The sequence below is a fragment of the Rhincodon typus genome, chromosome 24 (assembly GCF_021869965.1).
Source record: "Rhincodon typus isolate 14 chromosome 24, sRhiTyp1.1, whole genome shotgun sequence".
Classification (NCBI taxonomy): domain Eukaryota; kingdom Metazoa; phylum Chordata; class Chondrichthyes; order Orectolobiformes; family Rhincodontidae; genus Rhincodon; species Rhincodon typus.
In genome coordinates, this window is record NC_063355.1 from 26,114,363 (window position 1) to 26,134,400 (window position 20,038).

Sequence of the window (20,038 nt, forward strand, 5' to 3'; positions counted from 1 at the left end):
CTGCAGTTCCTACTATCCATGATTTGAGTCACTTGCTCACCCTCAGGACTTGTAATTATTTATGTAGCTGTTAATGCTGTGGTCAGTTATTGGCATGCAGAATATTGATTGAGGGAACTTTGATTACGGCAATGCTATTGAATGTCAAAGGGAGATATTAATGTTACATAGCTCTTGCTGCTTCAGTTTCTGAGGAGTTACAAGTGGAACTGAAAATTGCAAACTGAGAAATCAATCATGAACGCTCCTACTTTTGGTCTTACATGGAGTGAAGGCCATTATGAAGTAGCTGAAGATGCTGAATTTAGGCCACTAGCCAAGGAACTCCAGTAAATATCTCCTGCGGCAGAGGTGATTAACCTCCAAAAAACACAACTATCTTTCTTTATGCTCATCATGATTCGAGCGAATAAGGAATTTTTCAACTGATTTCCATTGACTTCAATTTTGACAGGGTTCCTTGGTGCCACATTCTTGCAAATGCTGGATTGATATCAAAAGCAATCACTCTCATTATCACCACTGGCAATCACCTCTTTAGTTCACGCTTGGTCCAAGGCTGTAGTAAGTTCTGGAGCATAGAACCCAAACTAAGCCTAGGTGAGCAGGTCATTACTGAGTATGTGCTGGCTGACAGTATTGTCAACAACATCTTCCATGATTTTGCATATAACTGAGAGTAGACTACCGGGGTGGTAATTGGTTGGATGGTATTTGTGCACTTTTTTGGTGGATAGGAGAATCCAGTGGAAGTATTCTGGATTATCGAGTAGTTGCCAGTGTTGTATCTGTACTGGAACAGCTTGGCTAGATTTATGGCTCATTCTGGAACTCAAGTTCTCAAATCTACATACGGGATGTTGTCGGTGTCTGTAGCTTTTGCTTTTGCGTTTAAGTTAGTTTTTACCCAATGTGGTTCTCTCACCACTACCACAGGCCAAGCCTATCACAGATGCTTCAGAACTTAGCCAGCCCAGTTAGCAGTGGTTTTACTGATAGACATTGAAGTACCTTCCCAGAGTACATACAGTGCTTGTTCTAAATGGTGTGCAATATGGAGGAGTGCAAATTCATCAGCTGAGGAAGAGTAGTGAACAGCATGTTCACCTAATGCAAGAAGACTTTAATGTCGGTGACTCCCTCACAACTGTATACAGCACCCGTGTGCCATCAAGTCTGGTAGATCTATCCTGACAACAAGACAGAACTTACCTAGGAATGGTGATACAAGAGTTTTGGGATATTGGTGGACAGATATAAGTTTATGAGAATGTATATATTAGGCTATTACTTGACAAGACCATGGGACATCTGTGATTTGAGAGCAATCCCAAAATGTTGATGAAAGAATTTGCAGAGCAAGGTGTGTATTTTCCATCTCAAAAAATCTCCTACTTATATTATTGCTGAACATTCCATCTGTTTTTATTCTTGTTATATATTTTGTAGTGGTCCTGATACCTGTTCAATTGAATGGTTTCAGGCAATTTAAAAGAACATTTATGAGTCAACTGCTGTGCTGTGAGTCTGGCCATATGGGGTAAGGACATGGGATTTCCTTTCCTTAACAGCATCAGTGAGCCATTTGGGTTTTAATATCAACCTGGTAGTTTCGTGGTCACCATTACTGGCATTCAATTTTCATTGCTGAGATTTATTTGATCAACCAAATTTAAATTGGCCATCTGCTATAGACAATGATGATAAGATGCAGATAAAAAGAATTGAGAAGGGGCAATGTGCATGTTAATTGTTAAGTGAAATGAGTTTGAAAGGGATCCAGACACTGGTCTCTGTATAGACTGGCATTCGTCCAGTTTAATAACTTTACACAACACCGGAGGGACTCACAATGGAGCTGTCTCTATCAGCCTGTGCACATGGCATTGTATTTGTAATATGGTGATATCCAGATGCATTATACTCCAACTGTAACATGCTGTGTAATTACTTATTGACTGTGATGACCTGGTCAGGTGTAATGGAAAGGGCTATATGGTCTGTGACCAGGGGTCCTAGCCAAATGTGGAGCCCTTGGTAAAATTTACCATAACGCATAAAAGCTGTACATAACTGCCGGATAGGATTGATTTAAGTGTATATTTCTGTCGCTTCTGACTTTAGTGTCTGGTAGGCATTTTTTAGCTAGTTTTTTGTAGCACTCCTGATATATATGCATGGTCTCCTAGGCAATTTAAGCATACAGTACAAGTCAAGCATATTACTTTGGACATGGAAACACACACAGATCAGACAGAGTAAGGAGGGCAGATATCGTTCTCTAAAGGACATTTGTGAAGGGGCTTCTTAAGCCATCCGTTAGCTTCATCGTGACCATTATGTTTTTTATGTTTACGTTCTTTACTTACTCTTTCATAAGATTGAACCTATTATAATAATACAACTTCTGCATAAACTATACATCATTTTCTTTAGATAATTCATTTCTAATATTTATTCTAAGTCTTGATAACTCTTTGTAAATACTAGACTATAAAGAAGACTCGTTTTCCTCACTGGAATGAAGTGTTTGAGTTTGAACTGGAGGATGACTTGCCAACAGAAGGAATGATGTTCACTGTGGAAGTCTGGGACTGGGACATGGTGGGAAAGAATGATTTTCTGGGAAAGGTAAGCAGCTGTTGTTTGACCTAGCAGTTACAGTCACACTATTTACATTTTCACAAAGTGATGTTGGCTGAATATTTAGTGAGGAATGAGTAGTGGCTGCCATTGAAACCTTGCACTTCTAAATCAAACAAACTGAGGGACTCTTGTGATGCAGTTGTAGTGTTCCTACCACTGGACCGAGAAACCCAGGTTCAAGTCCCATCTGCTCCATTAGTGTGCAATTACATCCCTCAACAGTTGATTGGGAAAAGTAGGTTACATTTTTTTAAAGAATAAAGTAGAAAAGTGATCAGGCCACAAGTGTGACGAGTTTAGCTGCGTCCACAAATTTTATAAATATGTTACAATGTCAGTCTCTGAGAGTTGCTTTCACACGGTTTAAGCATTGCAACATTTCAGCGCCATCCTTGTATAAAGCATTTCTGCCATGACTAATAAGGTAGCACACGTGTATGTGAGTCACAGCACTCTTGGTTCAAATCCCACTCCATGGCCTGAACACAAAACTCAAAGCTCAGCGCAGAACTGAGGAAGCACTGCGCTGGCAGAGGTGCTATCTGTGCTTTTAAATAGAAGCCCTATCTTTTGGCTTGGGTGGATGTTAAAGATCCCTTCCATCTTTTGTTTTTAGAAGAGCGAGGGAGTTATCCCTGTTGTCCTGACCAATATTTCCCATCAATCAACTTTTCAAAAAAAATGATGGTTAATATCACCTTGATGTTGTGGGGATTTGCTGTGTGTAAATTAGCTGCTGACTTTCCTACAGTAACAGTCGCTTCACTTCAAAATCTACTTTATTGGCTGCAAGTGCTTTGAGATGTCTAGTGGCCATGAAAACAACTTTAAAAAAATGCAAGTCTTTCTTTATTTTCCCATTTACGTCAGTATTAATCTGGATATTTGCTTCTGCTGAAGGGAGGTATACTCTGCAATCTAGCAATATGTTACAATTCATGTCACTGCTGCAATATGTTGCTTTTGCCTCTCATAGTTGTGGTAACAGACTGCTAATTTGACACTGGTTAGAGGGGAAATTTCAGCTCATAGTTCGCCACTCCCCAGTCTGGATGTTTACACTACATAACAATAAATAGCTAAGAATGGATTAAACTTTTGTACAAAATAACAGAAGTTGTCTATTACTTAACACATCATTGACAGGGATGCAACTGCATACCTCTTTCTGGATACTTTGAACCTGACAATTATTGTGGATATAGTCTATCAGAGAAGCTGAAATAATTTGCTGGAAAGCTGACCACTGAGCTTATGAATAAAGCATTGCCAATATTTTCCTAGCTAATTTTCTAAAGCCTTATTCTCTGTTCAATTCTTTGTGCATTTAATATCAGTGTTTGGTTAGAAATAATAAAGTAACTAATTCAAACCAGTTGTATTTCTGTATTGCAGAATACGGTCTAATACAGGGAACACATTCATTACGCTTATATCTTTCTGTCCCCCAAAATCCTTCAAAAAACATCAATTTGACCCCATGAGAGATTGCCATTATCTTTTTGAGGTCTGGGTGAGTTAGATGTGCGCATTTGATGATGAGTGATAAAATATACATTCCTGTTTGCAGATGGACAACAATGTCCAGTGGTTTTGGAAGAAACCAGATCTTTTAGCGCTGTGTGGTCTATTTCATCCTCCTTATAAGATTATGGGCACTAAGAGTAGAGGTAGGCTCTATATCCCATACCTCTCCTGTGACACTCAACAAAATAATGGGTATTCTATATCAATTCTACCTTTCTGCTCTTTTCCCTCATGCCTAAAAATATACTGAACTCAAACTTGACTATAGTAAGCACCACAACCAGCCTGGAAGAAAATTCCAAAGATTCATAAGCACCACTAAGTGAAGAAGTTTCTCCTTATCTGAGTCCCAAATAGCTGACCTTTTATACTGAGATTATGACCCATAGGTCAACAATCCCCAGCCGGGTGAAAGTACCTTTTCAGCAATTATTCTCTCAAGCCCAATTAACAATTTTCCATGTTTCAGTGAGGTGCCCTCTTATAGTGCTAAACTCCAAAGAGAAAGGCACATTCCACTCAATCTATCAATCTCCAGATATGGCCTATATCATTGTGCAGTAAGTTCAATCTAGTATCATGTAGTTAAGTGATCTGTTTTAGCTAGTGCTGTGATGTAGTTTGGGTTCTGTATCATTTCCAATTGTTTAGGTAACGAGTGTGAAATGGGATATCAAAACACAACCAGCTACTTAAATCGAACTTCAGTCAATTGTTTCATTGTGTAAGGTAAAGTTTAGAAATTGACACTGCTGATGCAGGTCGTAGCTTAGCAATTATATAAGTTGACTCTGAGGAACTTGTCTGATACAGTGGTAGTGTCCCCACTTCTGAGCCAGATGGTCCAGGTTCAAGTCCCATTTGCTCCAGGGGTGTGTTATAACATCTCTGAACAGGTCAATTAGAAATATCTATATAATTTGACTCACAACTACACTGTGAACTGACCTAGAAAGCCACTCAGTTGTCCCATATTCAAGATGATGACTCACCATTAGGACAACCAAGAAAAAACAACAATAAGAAATTTTAAAACTTACTCTCTTGTAGCATGTGACACAATGGATGATGATCTGGCAGAGGGTCTGGGTGAATATTGCAAGATGAGGTCAATATTTTTTGCAGGGATTGATGGGGCAGTGGAAGTGTCCTTCAGCTCTATGAATGCAGTTTGAATCCATCTCAGATCGATGGAGTCAATTAACAAGTGAGCAAGGAAAAGCTGGGCAACTGGGACCAGAAAATAACGCGACATTCCTGGTTCCATAATTTTCAGACGTGATTGTGGTGTTAAGGAAAATAATGGCAGATGTGAGGAGGGTTGTTACATGATTGGTTGTAACGATGTGTTTGGTTGGGGGTGTGATTTCTGCTGTAAATATAAATACTTCATGATTCACAATGGAAAGTTTGCTCTTTGTTGGGGCAGAGCTGAAATAGCATCTCATTATTACATCATCCCACCTCATTGATATGCAGTTTCCCATTTTTCCCAACTGCCGCAGAGAAACTAGGTGCTGACAGTTCCCAATGCGAAAGGCAGAGTGGTAAACCCAGTGACTCCAGTTCTCGACTTGCTCCTCTGGATCTCCGTCAGTCGCCAACATCTCAGGGCATGCTCCACTGGCAGAAACCATACAGAACATTCGCTCCACACACCTCCCCACCACACCCCCCCACCCCCCCCAATTCTGTACCACTCACTCCATCCACCAGGATGTCCACATCCCTGTCTACAAAGAAAGGTGACAATTTCTGTCTGCCCCAACACATTTGGGGCAATTGTTGGGAATTGTGTGAGGCAGCAACAGAACACCAGCACTTAACCAGGTACACAGCTGGTCTTTAAAGATGGCACTTGCGCCAGAAATCTTGTTGAGGTGCCAGCAGTGACCAGTATTTCCATGAGTGGGAAAATACAAGCAGGGCACCAACACAGCATTGAGCGTAGGTGATGAAGCAAGTTCAGGAAGATAGCACGAGAGAATTCGTAAGACGTTGCAGAGAGAAACCCCCCACGAAACTTAGAAAATTTGACATTTAGTCAATTTCTGGTAAAATTTAGCCCAGTGAATTGTAACTGAGGATTCCAATGGGAAGTAGTTTGGCAAAAAGCACTTGGAGTAGTATGCTCCCAGATTTCAGTAAGTGGCTTGGAAGTTTGGAATATCTGGCTGGGAGGAGAATACTCCAAGGTGAGAGTTCAAAGGGAGAATCTTTCACTTAGACAATGAGTGCAGGCTTCCTTCTACATAAGGGATATATGCAAGGGCTACAAAGGTTTTCCTAATCACAGCTAGACTTTACTAGAGAAGGTGTGGCAGATCTTTTGGTGCAAAGTCCAATAACACACTATAAACCAGGAGCTGTTTTATCTGGAGAATTTATTGCAAGAGTTGCAACATAAGAGATACATACTTTTAATGATAATTAAGACACTATTTATTTGAAGAGTCAGATTATTCAGAAATAAATTAGAATAATGAATAGGAAAGAAAAATCTCTAGACTGTCAGGTAACACTCAATCTCTTGCTGAAAAGATTAACTTCTTGTTACATTGTCAAAAAAATAGAAAAATTACATGCAGCAATTGCAAAAGATCAATGTGATGGAAAAGATCTTTCTTATAAATAAAGTGTTTTGATAACTGTCTCTGTGGCATGGTTGGGATTTACAAGAAGAAAAGCAACTCTTGCAGGCAAAAGATCAATTGGATTGCTTAAAAATCAAATTCCAACATGTGTTCTAAATTTGTAACCTTTAAAATCACCTCGTTCTGCAGCCAGTAATGTTCAGCCTTTAATCCCCAGAGAAAGGTATTCTCTGTGATATTGCTTGGCAAGGGACCCGAATTGTCCTGCATCACCGCTTCCTGCCAAAGCTTTATGCAGCAAAGAATAGATGAAAGCATACTCCAGATGCAGCAGACCATTATTTTAAATTACAGCTCCACAATAGCTGTACGGGAGAGCAGTCTATACGCCCACATGTACCGCATCCTGTAAAGCTAATCATCTCCACCTCCACTGAAGCTCAGAATTTTCACCCATCTCTGTGTCAGCTGTCACTTTCACAGGCCAGGTGAATGTCATTTATATAAAAATTTCCAGATTGGAAGTTTCTCTGTCAGCGTGAAAATATGAAGATATACAAGTCTGAAAAATGTTACAAGTTCCAGGAAAAGCAAATGTATGACTTACTTGCTGAAAGTATGTTTCAAAATGCAGCTCCCATTCATTCTCGTCTATTATATTCTGTTCTCACAGCAAGCAGAGGATAGATTTCACTAAATCTGTGTGTGCTATTGGACTCTACTCCATTCTGTGGTACAGCCAACCTGAGCAACACCATTTCTGCACTTACCAACCCAGGGACGTTTGAGCATTGGGTCTAATATAACTTTGGCTTGTAGCATCACTAAGTCAAAAATGATCCTAGAATATTATTGTACTTGAATTCTGTCTTACAATTACTAGTGTGTTGACAAGATGATGACCCCTTTACACTGCATGTTGAAGTTGAAACAGTTCTGCAATAGCTTGGTGTGTGGGACCTGGCCACTTTTGATTGCAGGAGAGAATCTAGCCTTTGGGGACAAGAAGCAGAGGCACTTATAAGCTCCTGCCTGTGTTGAAGCTAGGTGCTGAGCTTGGTGTCAACTGAATGTGTCATGCTGGCAGCGCAACAACTTGTCATTGTCAGCAAATCCCCCGAAGGATTGGTTTCCACTTGTCATTTCAGCAGCAGTTCATCTGTAATCATGAATTGATCAGCAATCATACAATCATAGAATGGTTACAGCACAGATACATGCTATTCAACCCTTCATGGCTGTGCTGGCTCTCTGCAAGAGGAAATCAGCTAGTTTGACTCTCCTGCCCTTTCCCATGGGCCTACAGTTATTTTCTCTTCTGGCACTTATCCAATTCCCTGACACCAATGGGAACAGTTTCTCCTCCTCTCTACTTTGTCTAGACCTGTCACGATTTGATCAAATGTCCACCCAACCTTCACATCTCTGAGGAACATAACTACAACTTCTCCAATGTAAATGAAGTGACTCATCTATACAACTGTTCTCATCAATCTGTTCTGCACTCTCTTTAAAACCTTCACATTTTTCCTAAAGTGTGATGCCCAGAATCAATCACAGTACTTTGGTTGAGGCTGAAACATTGTTTTATGAAGGTTCCCTGTTTTTGTGTTCCATTTGTTAAAGACAATGATACTTCAAACCTTTTAACCACTTCCTTAACCTGCTTTATAACCATCAACGATTTATGCACATATACCAGCAGGTTTCTCTATTCTTTATCATTGTTCCTCTCTTGAATACTGTTTCCCCTCAATCTTCTAGCAAAATGGATCACCTCACACTTTTCTACTTAAATTTCATCTGCTTCACGTGCACCTTTCCACCAGGCCACCTATGTCCTCTTGAAGTTAACCTCTTCACTTTTCACAAGATTTCCAAGTTTTGTGCTCTTTGACAATTTGTGAAATGTGCCGTGTGCACTCAATCATAGCTCATTGATACAGACCAACAAGAACAGTAGGCCCAGGTAACACCACTGTATACTTTCCTGCAATCTGAAAAACTGCCATTCAGCACAACTTTTGCTTTCCTGTCACCAGGCAACTTTGATCATTGCTGCCAATGTCCTTAGTATTCTGTGGGCTTCAAAATTGCCAGACAGCCCATTATCTGGTGTTTTAACAATCATTGTTTGGAAGTCCAGGTCATGTCAACTACATAAAACACATTGAGCCTCTCTGTTCCTCAGCAAAAAAACTCAATTAGGTTTGTTAAATACAATTTATTTTTATCAGATCTATGAGAGTTTTCCTTAATTAATCCACAATTGTCCAAATGACTGTTAGCTTTGTTGTAGCTTTCTGTTTCCAAATGTTTCCCTGCCTCGATGTTGACCTGCAGTTGCTGGGTTTCTCCTTACAACCTTTCGTGAGCAAAGATATACCATTTGCTATTTTACAGCCTGCTGCACCTCCCCTGTTATCTAGACAATTTGAAGGTCATGCTTAGTGCCTCTTCAATTTCTGCCCTTACTACCTGAACATCCTTGGATGAATCCCATTTGATCCTGAGCTGTGACATCCATGACCTTCACACCAACATGGCACCATAGTATTTCAGAGTCATGCCTGCAGCCATAGAAATGCTTGTACTGTTCTCTTAACTTAGGACCTCCTAGCCTAATTTCTCACTGCCATCCACCCATCCGCTGGTACAGCCATGACCCAATGGTGCAGTGGATTGGACTCCCAAAGAACCATCCCTCTCATCAGTTTTTAGAACTGAATACTGGGTGGGAAGCAAGATGCATTTAAGAGACTGTAGTCCACCCTGAATGTCAGGTAGTCACCCATTTCCTCTCTGTTTATCACTCTTTAGTTCTGGGGTGGCCATCTTTGAACTTCTCTTCTGTAATGTTGCTTGGCAGTGATGCATGCTGTACTCAAACTCCAAAGCCCAGATCCTGATCCCCTCCAGCTGATCACATTTCCTACATATATACTTCTCCAGAACACAGGAAGCACACTGGAGTTTCCCTGTGGTGCAGGATGTGCATTTCAAGGGACTGAGGTGTCCTACCATCCCTCTATTTGTTGGATTATTAACTAAATTAACAGAAATAAAAGTAAGACTAAAACAAAACATTTTCTGGCTTCTCATTAGTCAGCTCCTTGCATAGTGATGACTCAATTTTATGTATTTTACCTCTCTCCCTTTCTCTCTCGCATCTTTATCTCAAAACAGATGCTAAAACTACCAAGCACACAGAAAGTGGTCCAAAGATAAAGTCTGTCTTCCTTCTGTGCTGATGCTAATATCACTCTGGTGTTACTTTTTTTGGATTTTTCCTGCTTTTGATTCATTCTGACTTCCTTACATCTGTTTTTCAAACTTATGGGACTATTTTGAACTCATGCTCTGCTCTCCCTGCTTAGCATCGTAAAGGAGCTTTATTCTTAAACTGATGTATGGGCTTCTCTTTCAAGATATGGCTGATGTACAAGATAAAAGCTGAAACAATTGATATTGGTAGAGGAACAAGCATAAATTCAGAAATGTGCAGCAGTAATGAATGCTGGATGATAGCAATTATCTATAATAAAGCTGGACTTCAGATTGAGCAGTAAGACATGTTTTATGATGTTGCGAAATGTGCCATAGTTGTTTCACTCATATTGATTCTTCTCCATGCCATACATTAGTACCTATACTCAAATAAGGAACTGGAAACTAATCAGAGCCTGAGTCAAAGGCAGTGCATTTTAATTAGTCTGAGGTGACATATTTGAGAAACCAGATTTTGCAATTCTCCGGCAATAGCCTTCAGAAGATCGTTTGGTGCAAAGTTGGTTAAAGGAGGTGTAGTACAGTACCTGTTTATAACATCTCAATGAAGCTGTTATAAAGGCATGTTCTACTGCAGAGATGCTCCAGCCAAATACATCACGTTAAAATTGTACCTTTTTAAGACTTAACACTGCATATTTTCTCATGCTTGATAGCACTTCCACAAATAACTTCGATATTTGATTCCTCTATATCACAACTATAAATGCCAAATGAAAATGAACCTTATCACAGTCAATTTGCCCTGTTGGTTTTGAATACCTGACTGTATTTGTGTGTGAATACACAAACTATTCTTAGCATAATTCAGACCCCTGCAGTCTAAATTTGTATCTATGCACACTGTGGATCAATCTGCTTCTTTCCTGAAAGATGCTGGGAAGCAAATACCTAGTGAAATATAATGTAGTTTTCTGCAGTTGGAACATAAGAACATGGTAAATAGGATCTGTTCAGCCCCTCACACTTGCTCTGCTATTCAGTAAGATCATGACTGATCTTCTATGTCAACACCACTCTACTGTCCTATCCCCATTTTCCTTGATAAATTTAAATCAGGCAATCTATCAATCTCTGTTTTGAACAGACTCAATGACTGAGGGTCCACAGCCCTCTGGGGCAGAGAATGCCAGGGACCTGCTATTGTCTGACTGAAGAAATTTCTTCCCCCAATACAAAATAGCATACTACTTAGTCTGAGATTGTGTCCCTGGCTCTAGGCCCCCTATGCAAGGGAACAAAGCACGGGGCCCAGCCCTAATTTTTGGAGCCTCAATACAATTAATGCATCTTTAATAATCAAATTCAAAAATGTAGTCATCATGTATAAAAAAAATCACAAAGACTAATGGAATGTTGGCTGTTCTAACTAGAGGACTAGAGTATAATGGAAAGAAGTATTTGCTTGAAATGCATGAAGCCCTGGTTAGAGCATATCTGGAGTTCTGGACACTGCATCATAGAAAATTGGCAGTGGAATGTGTGCAGTGCAGCTGATTAAATTATGGGGAAATATATAAATTAGGCTTGTATTCCTTGCAAGGAGATGAAGGGGTAATTTAATTGCCATTTTAGGATGTAATTGATGGGAAAGATAGTGAGAAATAGACTCTGCTGGGAGAAGAATTTAGGACAAAGGGATATAATCTTAAAATCAGAGCTAAGCCATTCAGGAAGAAAATTAGGAAACACCGCTTCACCTTAACAATAGAGGAAGTGTGGAGCTTTCTCCCACAAAATGCAATATATACGGTTCAATTTATCATATTGAATTTTGGATAGACAGATTTTTATTCCTCTAGTAATTGTATAAATGATATGATACCACAGGAGGGGGACAAAGTTAGAATACAATCAGCTATAATCACAGTGGAGGGGCTGAATGGTCTGTACTTATTCCTATAGCTTGCATTCAGGCCGCCAATGAATCATAGAATCCTCACAGTGTGGAAACAGGCCCTTCAGCCCAACAGATCCTCAGATCATCCCACCCAGACCCATCCCCCTATAACCCACCTAATCTACATATCCCTGAACACTACAGGCAATTTAGCATGGCCAAGCTACCTATCCTGCACATCTTTGGACTGTGGGAGAAAATCCACACAGACACGGGGAGAATGTGCAAACATCACACAGACAGTCGCCTGACGGTAGAATCAAACTTCGGTCCCTGGCGTTGTGAAGCAGCAGTGCTAACCACTGAGCCACCGTGCCACCCCAATGCTCTTAGCATTTCTAAAGACCACTACCACGTACACTGGACAGAGAGCATATCTTGAGCTTTGTCACCTCATCATGCAATGCTGCAAACACTGAGGACAGTATTACCAGACAAATAACAATATCCTAAAGTTTTTGTGGCTTCTTCTGGTCTCCTGCTGTTGTGGCAATATTGACGCATGTCTTTGAGATATCTGTTGAACTTATGGTTGCTGAAAAATGTCTCAACCTCTTCCCTATCTGAATATTTTAGATTTTCTTTCCTTAAATAACACACAGTAATGAAATGTCTCGACAATTGTTTTTATTTGCTTCTGTAGTGACCAAGTGGGATGATTACTTTTCTGAGCTTTGTATTGAATGAATATTGCATCCTTGTTATATTCAAAGGGGACAGTCTTTTAAGTCTTAAATTGCTTTGCACTGTTCTTCAGACTATTTTGTAGAGAAAGATGTGGTAGACTTGCAGATCTTATTTAAAAATTACGACTGCAATCATGCACAGATAGTGCAGCAACGGCACACACTTCCTTCATTGTCATAACATTTTAAAACCACTACCGCTGCTGTTTATTTGTGCATATACTTTTCTGTACAATAATGTAGAATGTGGGTGAAGCAGCCTGTGTGTTGTGGTATTATCTCATCTGTAATTGGCTGCATAATATTATCAGTAGTTCTGCTTTTTCTCAGCAGAAAGACTACCTGTTTCCATTGTCAATGCTAAAACATAGCCAGTTGGAATGTTTTTTTCTCGCCATGACTAAAACTGTAGAGCTAACTCTTTTATGGTGATTCTTGCAAGAGTAAGCCAGGCTTCCCATTTTTTCCATTTTAAGACGCACTTCATCAAGAAGCGAGAGCAGTTATAAAAAGTACAGCCAGACCAATTTATGTGATTGCAATTTTGGATTTCAATCTGAGACCTCTAAATGATGTAACTGGTATAATACTGAGAATTTGCTGCTTTAGTGCCTGCTGAGAATTAACATTTTAAAACTGGTACAAAAAGGCAAGTCAAAATTACCTTTAATGAAGTATTGGAAGAATCATTTGGAAGAGGACATATGGTATACTTGCCTTCTTAGCCAAGGCATTGTGTTTAAGAGCAGGGAGGTTATGCTGGAACTGTATTAAAGGTTGGTTGGGCCACAGGTAGAGTATTAGTTCTGGAATCCACATTATAGAAGGAATGTGATTGAATGGGAGAGGGTGCAGAAGATATTTACCAGGATGTTGCCTGGGTTAGAGAGTTTCAGTTATGAAGAGAGACTGGACAGCCTGAAGTTGTTTTTGAAGCAACTCCATAGAAGCCGGTATTCTGTTACCAAGTCACCCTTTATTTACACATGAACAGTCCTTGACTTTAGTACTGCCTCTTCAGAGTGTCAAAATCTCTTTTTATCTGTCAGCCAGGGCTTCCTGATTGGACCAGATTAACAGCCCAATTGGGAGATTCATATTCTATGAGGTCCAGCTGGCTTACCCCATTACAATCACTACAGTTTTCCTTAGAGCAGAGAAGATTGAGATGGGACATAATTGAGATGTATAAAATTATGAGGGGCATACTTAAGGTAAACAAGAAGAAACTTTTGGTAGAGGGATCAATGACTGGGGACATAGATTTAAGGTAAGGAATGGGAGGTTTACACAGGCAGATGTGAGGAAAATGATTTTCACCCAGTAGGCGATGGGAATCTGGAAGAGTGATAGGGGCAGTAACCCTCATAACATTTAAGAAGTATTTAGATGTGCACTTGGGATGCCAAGACAGACAAGGCCTGGCCAAGTGCTGGAAACTGGGATTACAATAGTTATAGAGTCACAGAGCCATACAGCACGGAAACAGACCCTTTCGTCCAACCAGTCCATGCCTACCATAATCCCAAACTAAACTAGTTGGGTATTGTTTTTGACCAGCGCAGACATGATGGGTTAAGGGCCTTTTTCTGTGCTGCAGCTCTCTATGACTAATCACCCTGAAATAAATTTTATCTGCAGTTATAGGATCAACCTTCATCTCTCTAGATTTAATTTTTAACCACTTCCCTTATCCCCATCACCGTCTTTGGCTTTCTAAAGTTAACAAGAAACTTGTACAAGATGGAGCTTGAACATTGGCAAGTTCCGAACAATCAAGTGTTGATGAAATTTGTGCCCTTGGCACCGATGCATCTCCCTCCTTTATTATATGCTTAGTCCAAACAAGGCTGTGTGCAGTTTTGACATCTTGGGTGATTCCCACTTAAGCTTCAGGATACTTAGCCCTTACATTTTTAAGATTATTATTGTTACCTGACCCCATTCTTACTCCACCCACCAGAAAAAAAACATTTATCCATCCCACTGTCAGGTCTGGATGATTTCACTAATACATTCCCAGCCTGCCTACTGATCTTCATCTGACTTGTCCAAAAATCCACTGTGTGAATCCTCCTGAATGCCCAAACCCACGGATCTATATGGCTTTCTCAATCCTAAAATATCTCAAAGTCCTTACGATACACAAGCCTCTCAAGGGCCTTACATCCCATGCCCCCTAGTCTTTTGATTTTGGCTGTCAACACATCTTTCGATCCCCTCCATCCCATGTCGCCAAAGAGGAAAGACCCTTCATCACCTCTGCTCTATTTGCATTTCCAGATTCCTTTGGCTCATTACTGCCCTCCAACTGCAGCAATTTCTGTAAATCTGCCCCTTTGAAAAACATTAGGTCTTACAAGGAGGTTATATAATGTTTGTTCTTATATGGGACATTTTTATGTTAAATGCCAATGCAATTGCAAGTTCTTTTATACAAACTACTGAGGCTGAATGTGCAAATAATAAGTATTTTTCTTTTGAATCCTTCGCATTTATTTTGTCAAGTGCAGGAAGCATAATCTCTCTCACAGTATGCTATCCTTGTATCCCATGAGCTCCATATGCTTCTCCTCTGTGTGGCTACAGTTGGTTGAATTAAGATGATGGATAATTCATTGCTACTGATTGGCAACATTATCTGAAGGATGTGAAAGCCTTCTGCTACCTCAGTGGGAAAGCGAGTGGCTCCAATAATATGTCAGTAAGTGTTGGCATTCCTGCAGAAATTGGGCCTAATGTAGTTTGTGGAACCCAAAGATGGTCATGTAAAGGTCAGAGGGCAATCTGAAAAGCAGTCTGAAACTAGAAAGCTTACACATTGAAAATAAACTCCATTGACAACGGAACCTAAGGGATTAGAATAGAGTCCCCTTTCTTTATTTATATTACCTTAGCTCTCCGATTGCAGCAGTAATTTGTACATTTTTGTTCTCTCGTGGGTTTTGGACTAGTATCTATTGACTGTTACTAATAGCATTTGAGAAAGTGGTGGTGAGCCGCATGCCTGAACTGCTGCAGTCCTTTTGGTGTATATACACCCACCGTGCTGTCAGGGAGGGAGTTCCAGAATTTTCACCCATCAACCATGAAAGGGCAGCGATATATTTCCAAACCAGGTTGGTGGGTGACTTAAGGGGAGTTTGCAGTGGTGCTCCATTGGGCCTGTTGCACTTGTAGATTCTAGAGGTCATGGGTTTGGAAGTTGCATTTTGCAGGATGTTTGAGTTGGTGCAGTGCATCTAATATACGCAGTGCACACTGCAGCCACAGTGTACTGATGGTGGAGGCAATGAGTGTTTAAGATGGTGATTGGGGCTCTGTGTACTAGACGGTCTTGAGCTTTTTAGGTACTGCTGAAGCTGCAGTCATCCAGGCAATTAGAAAATATCTCATCACATTGCTGAGTTGTGCCTTGCAGATGGTGCAAGCTTTAGGGAATCAGGAAATGAGATGCTGGTGCAGAATTCCCAGTCTCTGAACTGCTCTTGTTGCTATGGCATTTATGTGACTGGTCCAGCTAAATGTCTGATCAGTCGTAACTCCTGAGAGTGTTGATTGTAGGAGATAGTGATGCTAATGCTGGTAATGCCAAGGAATGATGGCTAGAATTTGTCCTTTTCCAGATGGTCATTGCCTGGGCCATCTCTGCTGAGAAAGTTAATTGGTATTTGTCAATCCAAGCCTAGATTGTTAAGGTCTTGCTATTTGCAGGTTGCACTGATTCACTGTAAAATTGGAAGGAATTTTAATTCGGCTTGCAGCGTATGTGGACCTTTTCAGTGTGAAAGATGTACCAGTCTTGTATACGCTGCTGTGTGAAAGGTTGTGAGTTTCTAATCCCTGCTTTATCCTTTTTGTACAATAAAATTTCCACTGAACGCAATGCAAAAGGGTATGGTTCACACTGGACTCTTCTATCGCATTGGTCTGCAACTCCTCTGAACAGTAATAATAGATTTGATGAGTCCTGTAAGTATTTCTAATAAAGTATAGCTGAAATTTTCCAACAGAATCCAGACAGTTTGGCCCATTTTAAAGGGCAAGTTGCAGTTTTTATTCATTTGCAGGATTCCTATTTTCAAATTTCCTGAGATTTATTCAGTACTGAAATCTGGAAGTAACTTTCCATAAGTACCTGTGCAGTATCAGAAGAAATAGAAAATAAACCTCTTGTGAACTAACTTCTTATGTTGTTCTTGATTAGTTTTAAAGTTGCTCTGAGGAACTGGTCACTGCTAATGAAGCTTATTTACTGCCTATGTTGCTCATAATTCATATTGTCCTTTTGAGGGACATGGTTTCTGTGGGAAATTCAAGGATTGGAAATATGTGTCCAAGTTTCTTGTCTAAGCGTGGATAGTGCTTGTAGAAGACCTCCAAGGTGATGGTTTTGCTGCTGTTGTTAAAGACAGGAGATGCTATTAAATTGAGCTCAGCGTGTTAGTACAATACATCCTCTAGGTAGAACACACTGCAGCTACAGAATCAGCTGAGGTAGTGGATGGATTCTGAGGCCAGTGATGAATATACCATGAAGCAGGCTACTCTGTTGTCAATGGTTTTGAGCTTTCAAATGTCATTGCAGCTACAAGTGGAAACACTAGATCAATTAGTCTTTACATTCATAGCTATGTTTTCATTGCTTGTTTTTGCTTGGCAACATACAATGTACCTGTTTCTTTATTAAACAGGTTGACTTCAATCTAGATGCTCTTTTGAAGACTCAAGTGGCCAAGGGCTGGTTTAGATTGATGCCTTTTGAAAAAAATGAAGACGATGCAGGGTAAGTAGTTCCTGTTGATTCAAGGCTTTGGATTTCTGCTGTCACATGTAAATTATTACATTTTAGCCATAAGGCATGTATATCATTGTAACCTAGTCACGGAGCTAATAAGCATAACATGTACCTGGCTGGTAACAGGTGAATTTCAAAATACAGTCCGCAATATTATTGTGTGAACACATCTAGATTTATTTTCAAAAAGTGACTGATCCATGTTGGATCAAATAGGATTCAACTGTATCTATGAACTAAATGAATTTGATCCGATAAGTCTACCTCTTTTTGGTTAATCTTAATCTCAAATTCCATGCCTTGCATCAAATCTGCCTGGTTCTTTCTTAATTGGTAGGGTCCCTCATTTATTGATTTTTAAAAGTTCATTAATAAGGTGTGGGCATTGTCGATTAGGACAGTATTATTGCTCATCCCTAGTTCCCGTAAAGAAGATGGTATCGAGCTGCTTTCTTGAACCACTGCATTCAGTGGGGTGTTGTTTGGCACACTGCTGTTGGGAAGTTAGCTCCAGGATTTTGACCCTGTGACCATGAATGAACAACAAAACATTTCCAGTTGAGGATGGTACGTGACTTGGAAAGAATCTTGTTTGTGTTGGTGTTCCCATGCGTGCCAAGGTTATTCCTTTAAAAGTACCAGATAGCTCTGTTTTGATTTCTTCTATAATTTTGGTGATAATTGAGAGTAGATTGACAGGACTTTGGTTAGACCACACTTAGAATATTGCATTCAGTTCTGGTTGCCACATTACAGGAAGGATGTGGAGGCTTTGGAGAGGGTACAGAAGAGGTTTACCAGGATGCTGCTTGGATTAGAGGGTATGTGCTATAAGGAGAGGCTAGAAAAACCTGGGTTGTTTTCTCTAGAGTGGTGGAGGCTGAGGGGAGACTTGATAGAAGTCTATAAAATGATGAGATGCATAGATAGGGTTGACGGTCAGAATCTTTTTCCCAGAGTTGAAATGTTGAAAACTAGGGGGCATGCATTTAAGCTGTGGTGGGGGAAGTTCAAAGGAGATGTGAGGGACAAGTTTTTTACACGGAGACTGGAATGTGCTGCCAGAGGTGGTGGTGGAGGCAGATATGAAATTGGCACTTAAGGGACTTTTAGATAAGCACACGCAAGGAATGGAAGGATATGGACCAAGGGCAAGCAGAAGGGATTAGTTTCATTTGGTGTCACGTTCGGCACAACATCGTGGACCGAGGGGCCCATTCCTGCACTGTACTGCTCTATGTTTTAGGGTGGTAATTGGCAAGGTTGGACTTATCCTACTTTTAGAAACATGGCATATTTGGGAAATTTTCAACATTGTCTGATAGATGTCAGTGTTGTAGATGTGCTATGAACAACTTGGCTTGGAGTATGGCTAGTTCTGAAATACAATTCTTAAATGGTATTGCCAGAATGTTGTCAGGGCCCATTGCTTTTTTCTTTCTTTATTCATTTACGGGATAAGGGCTTCGCTGGCTAGGCAGCATTTATTGCCCATCCCTAATTTCCTGGAGTGCAGTTGAGAGTCAATGACATTGCTGTGGGTCTGGAGTCACATGTAGGCCAGACCATGTAAGGATGGCAGATCTCCTTCTCGAAAGGACATCAGTGAACCAGACGGGTTTTTCCAACAATCAACAATGGATTCACGGTCATCATTAGATTCTTAATTCCAGATATTTATTGAATTCAAATTCCACCATCTTCCATGGACGGGATTCGAACCCTGGCCCCAGAAGGTTATCTGGTTCTCTGGATTAACAGCCCAGCGATAATACCACTGGACCATCACCTCCCCTGCAGTATCAAGGGTCTTTAGTCATTTCTTGGTATCATATGGAGTGAACCGAATTGACTGAAGACTGGCATCTGTGAAGCAGGATTTTCTTATAACAGGGCCAAGATTATTAGGCCATAAGATATAGGAGCAGAAGTAGGTCATTCAGCCCATCGAGTCTGCACCACCATGATATATTTCCCAACCCCATTCTCCTGCCATCTCCCCGTAACCCTTGATCCCTTTACTAATTGAGAACCTATCCTTCTCTGTCTTAAATGCACTCAATGCCTTGGCCTCCACAGCCTTCTTGGCAATGAGTTCTACAGATTCACCACCCTCTGGATGAACAAATTCCTCCTCATCTCAGATGGATCAAATACCTGGCATATCTCATTGAAGATAGATGCAAATGCTTCAGCTTTGTCTTTTTTGCACAGATGAGCTAGGCTCCTTCATTATTGAGGATGGGATATTTGTGGAACCCTCTCCCCCAGTGAATTGTTTAATTGTCCACTATTATTCACATTTAGACATGGCAGGACTGAAGAGCTTAGTTTGTTGAACCAATTTATTCTGTTTGATTTCCAGGTGCCTATTACCATGGGCATAAAATCATCCAGCCTACTTAACACGATACTTGATTTAACTCTAATTCTTCACAATTTTCCAAAATTTTTGAATCCTTCAAATTGTGAACAACTTCAACCACTTTTTAATCGGCAGAGAAATTGAGCAATGCAGTCCCCTTACCATCAGGTGTGACCAGTGAGCAATGCAATCTGTTGGAAACATATTCTTGTAAAACCATATCTCAAGTGTCAT

General features: G+C 40.3%; 1 protein-coding gene across 1 annotated transcript in view; it reads left to right on the forward strand.

Moving 5' to 3' along the window:
- The window catches only part of LOC109934367 (rasGAP-activating-like protein 1), a 259,927-nt gene that overhangs the window by 104,592 nt on the left and 135,297 nt on the right, over positions 1-20,038 (forward strand). Inside the window, exons 6-7 of the mRNA XM_048611726.1 lie at positions 2,491-2,631; positions 17,336-17,427. Of these exons, the coding sequence (XP_048467683.1) occupies positions 2,491-2,631; positions 17,336-17,427 (233 nt within the window). The remainder of the gene's footprint in view (positions 1-2,490; positions 2,632-17,335; positions 17,428-20,038) is intronic.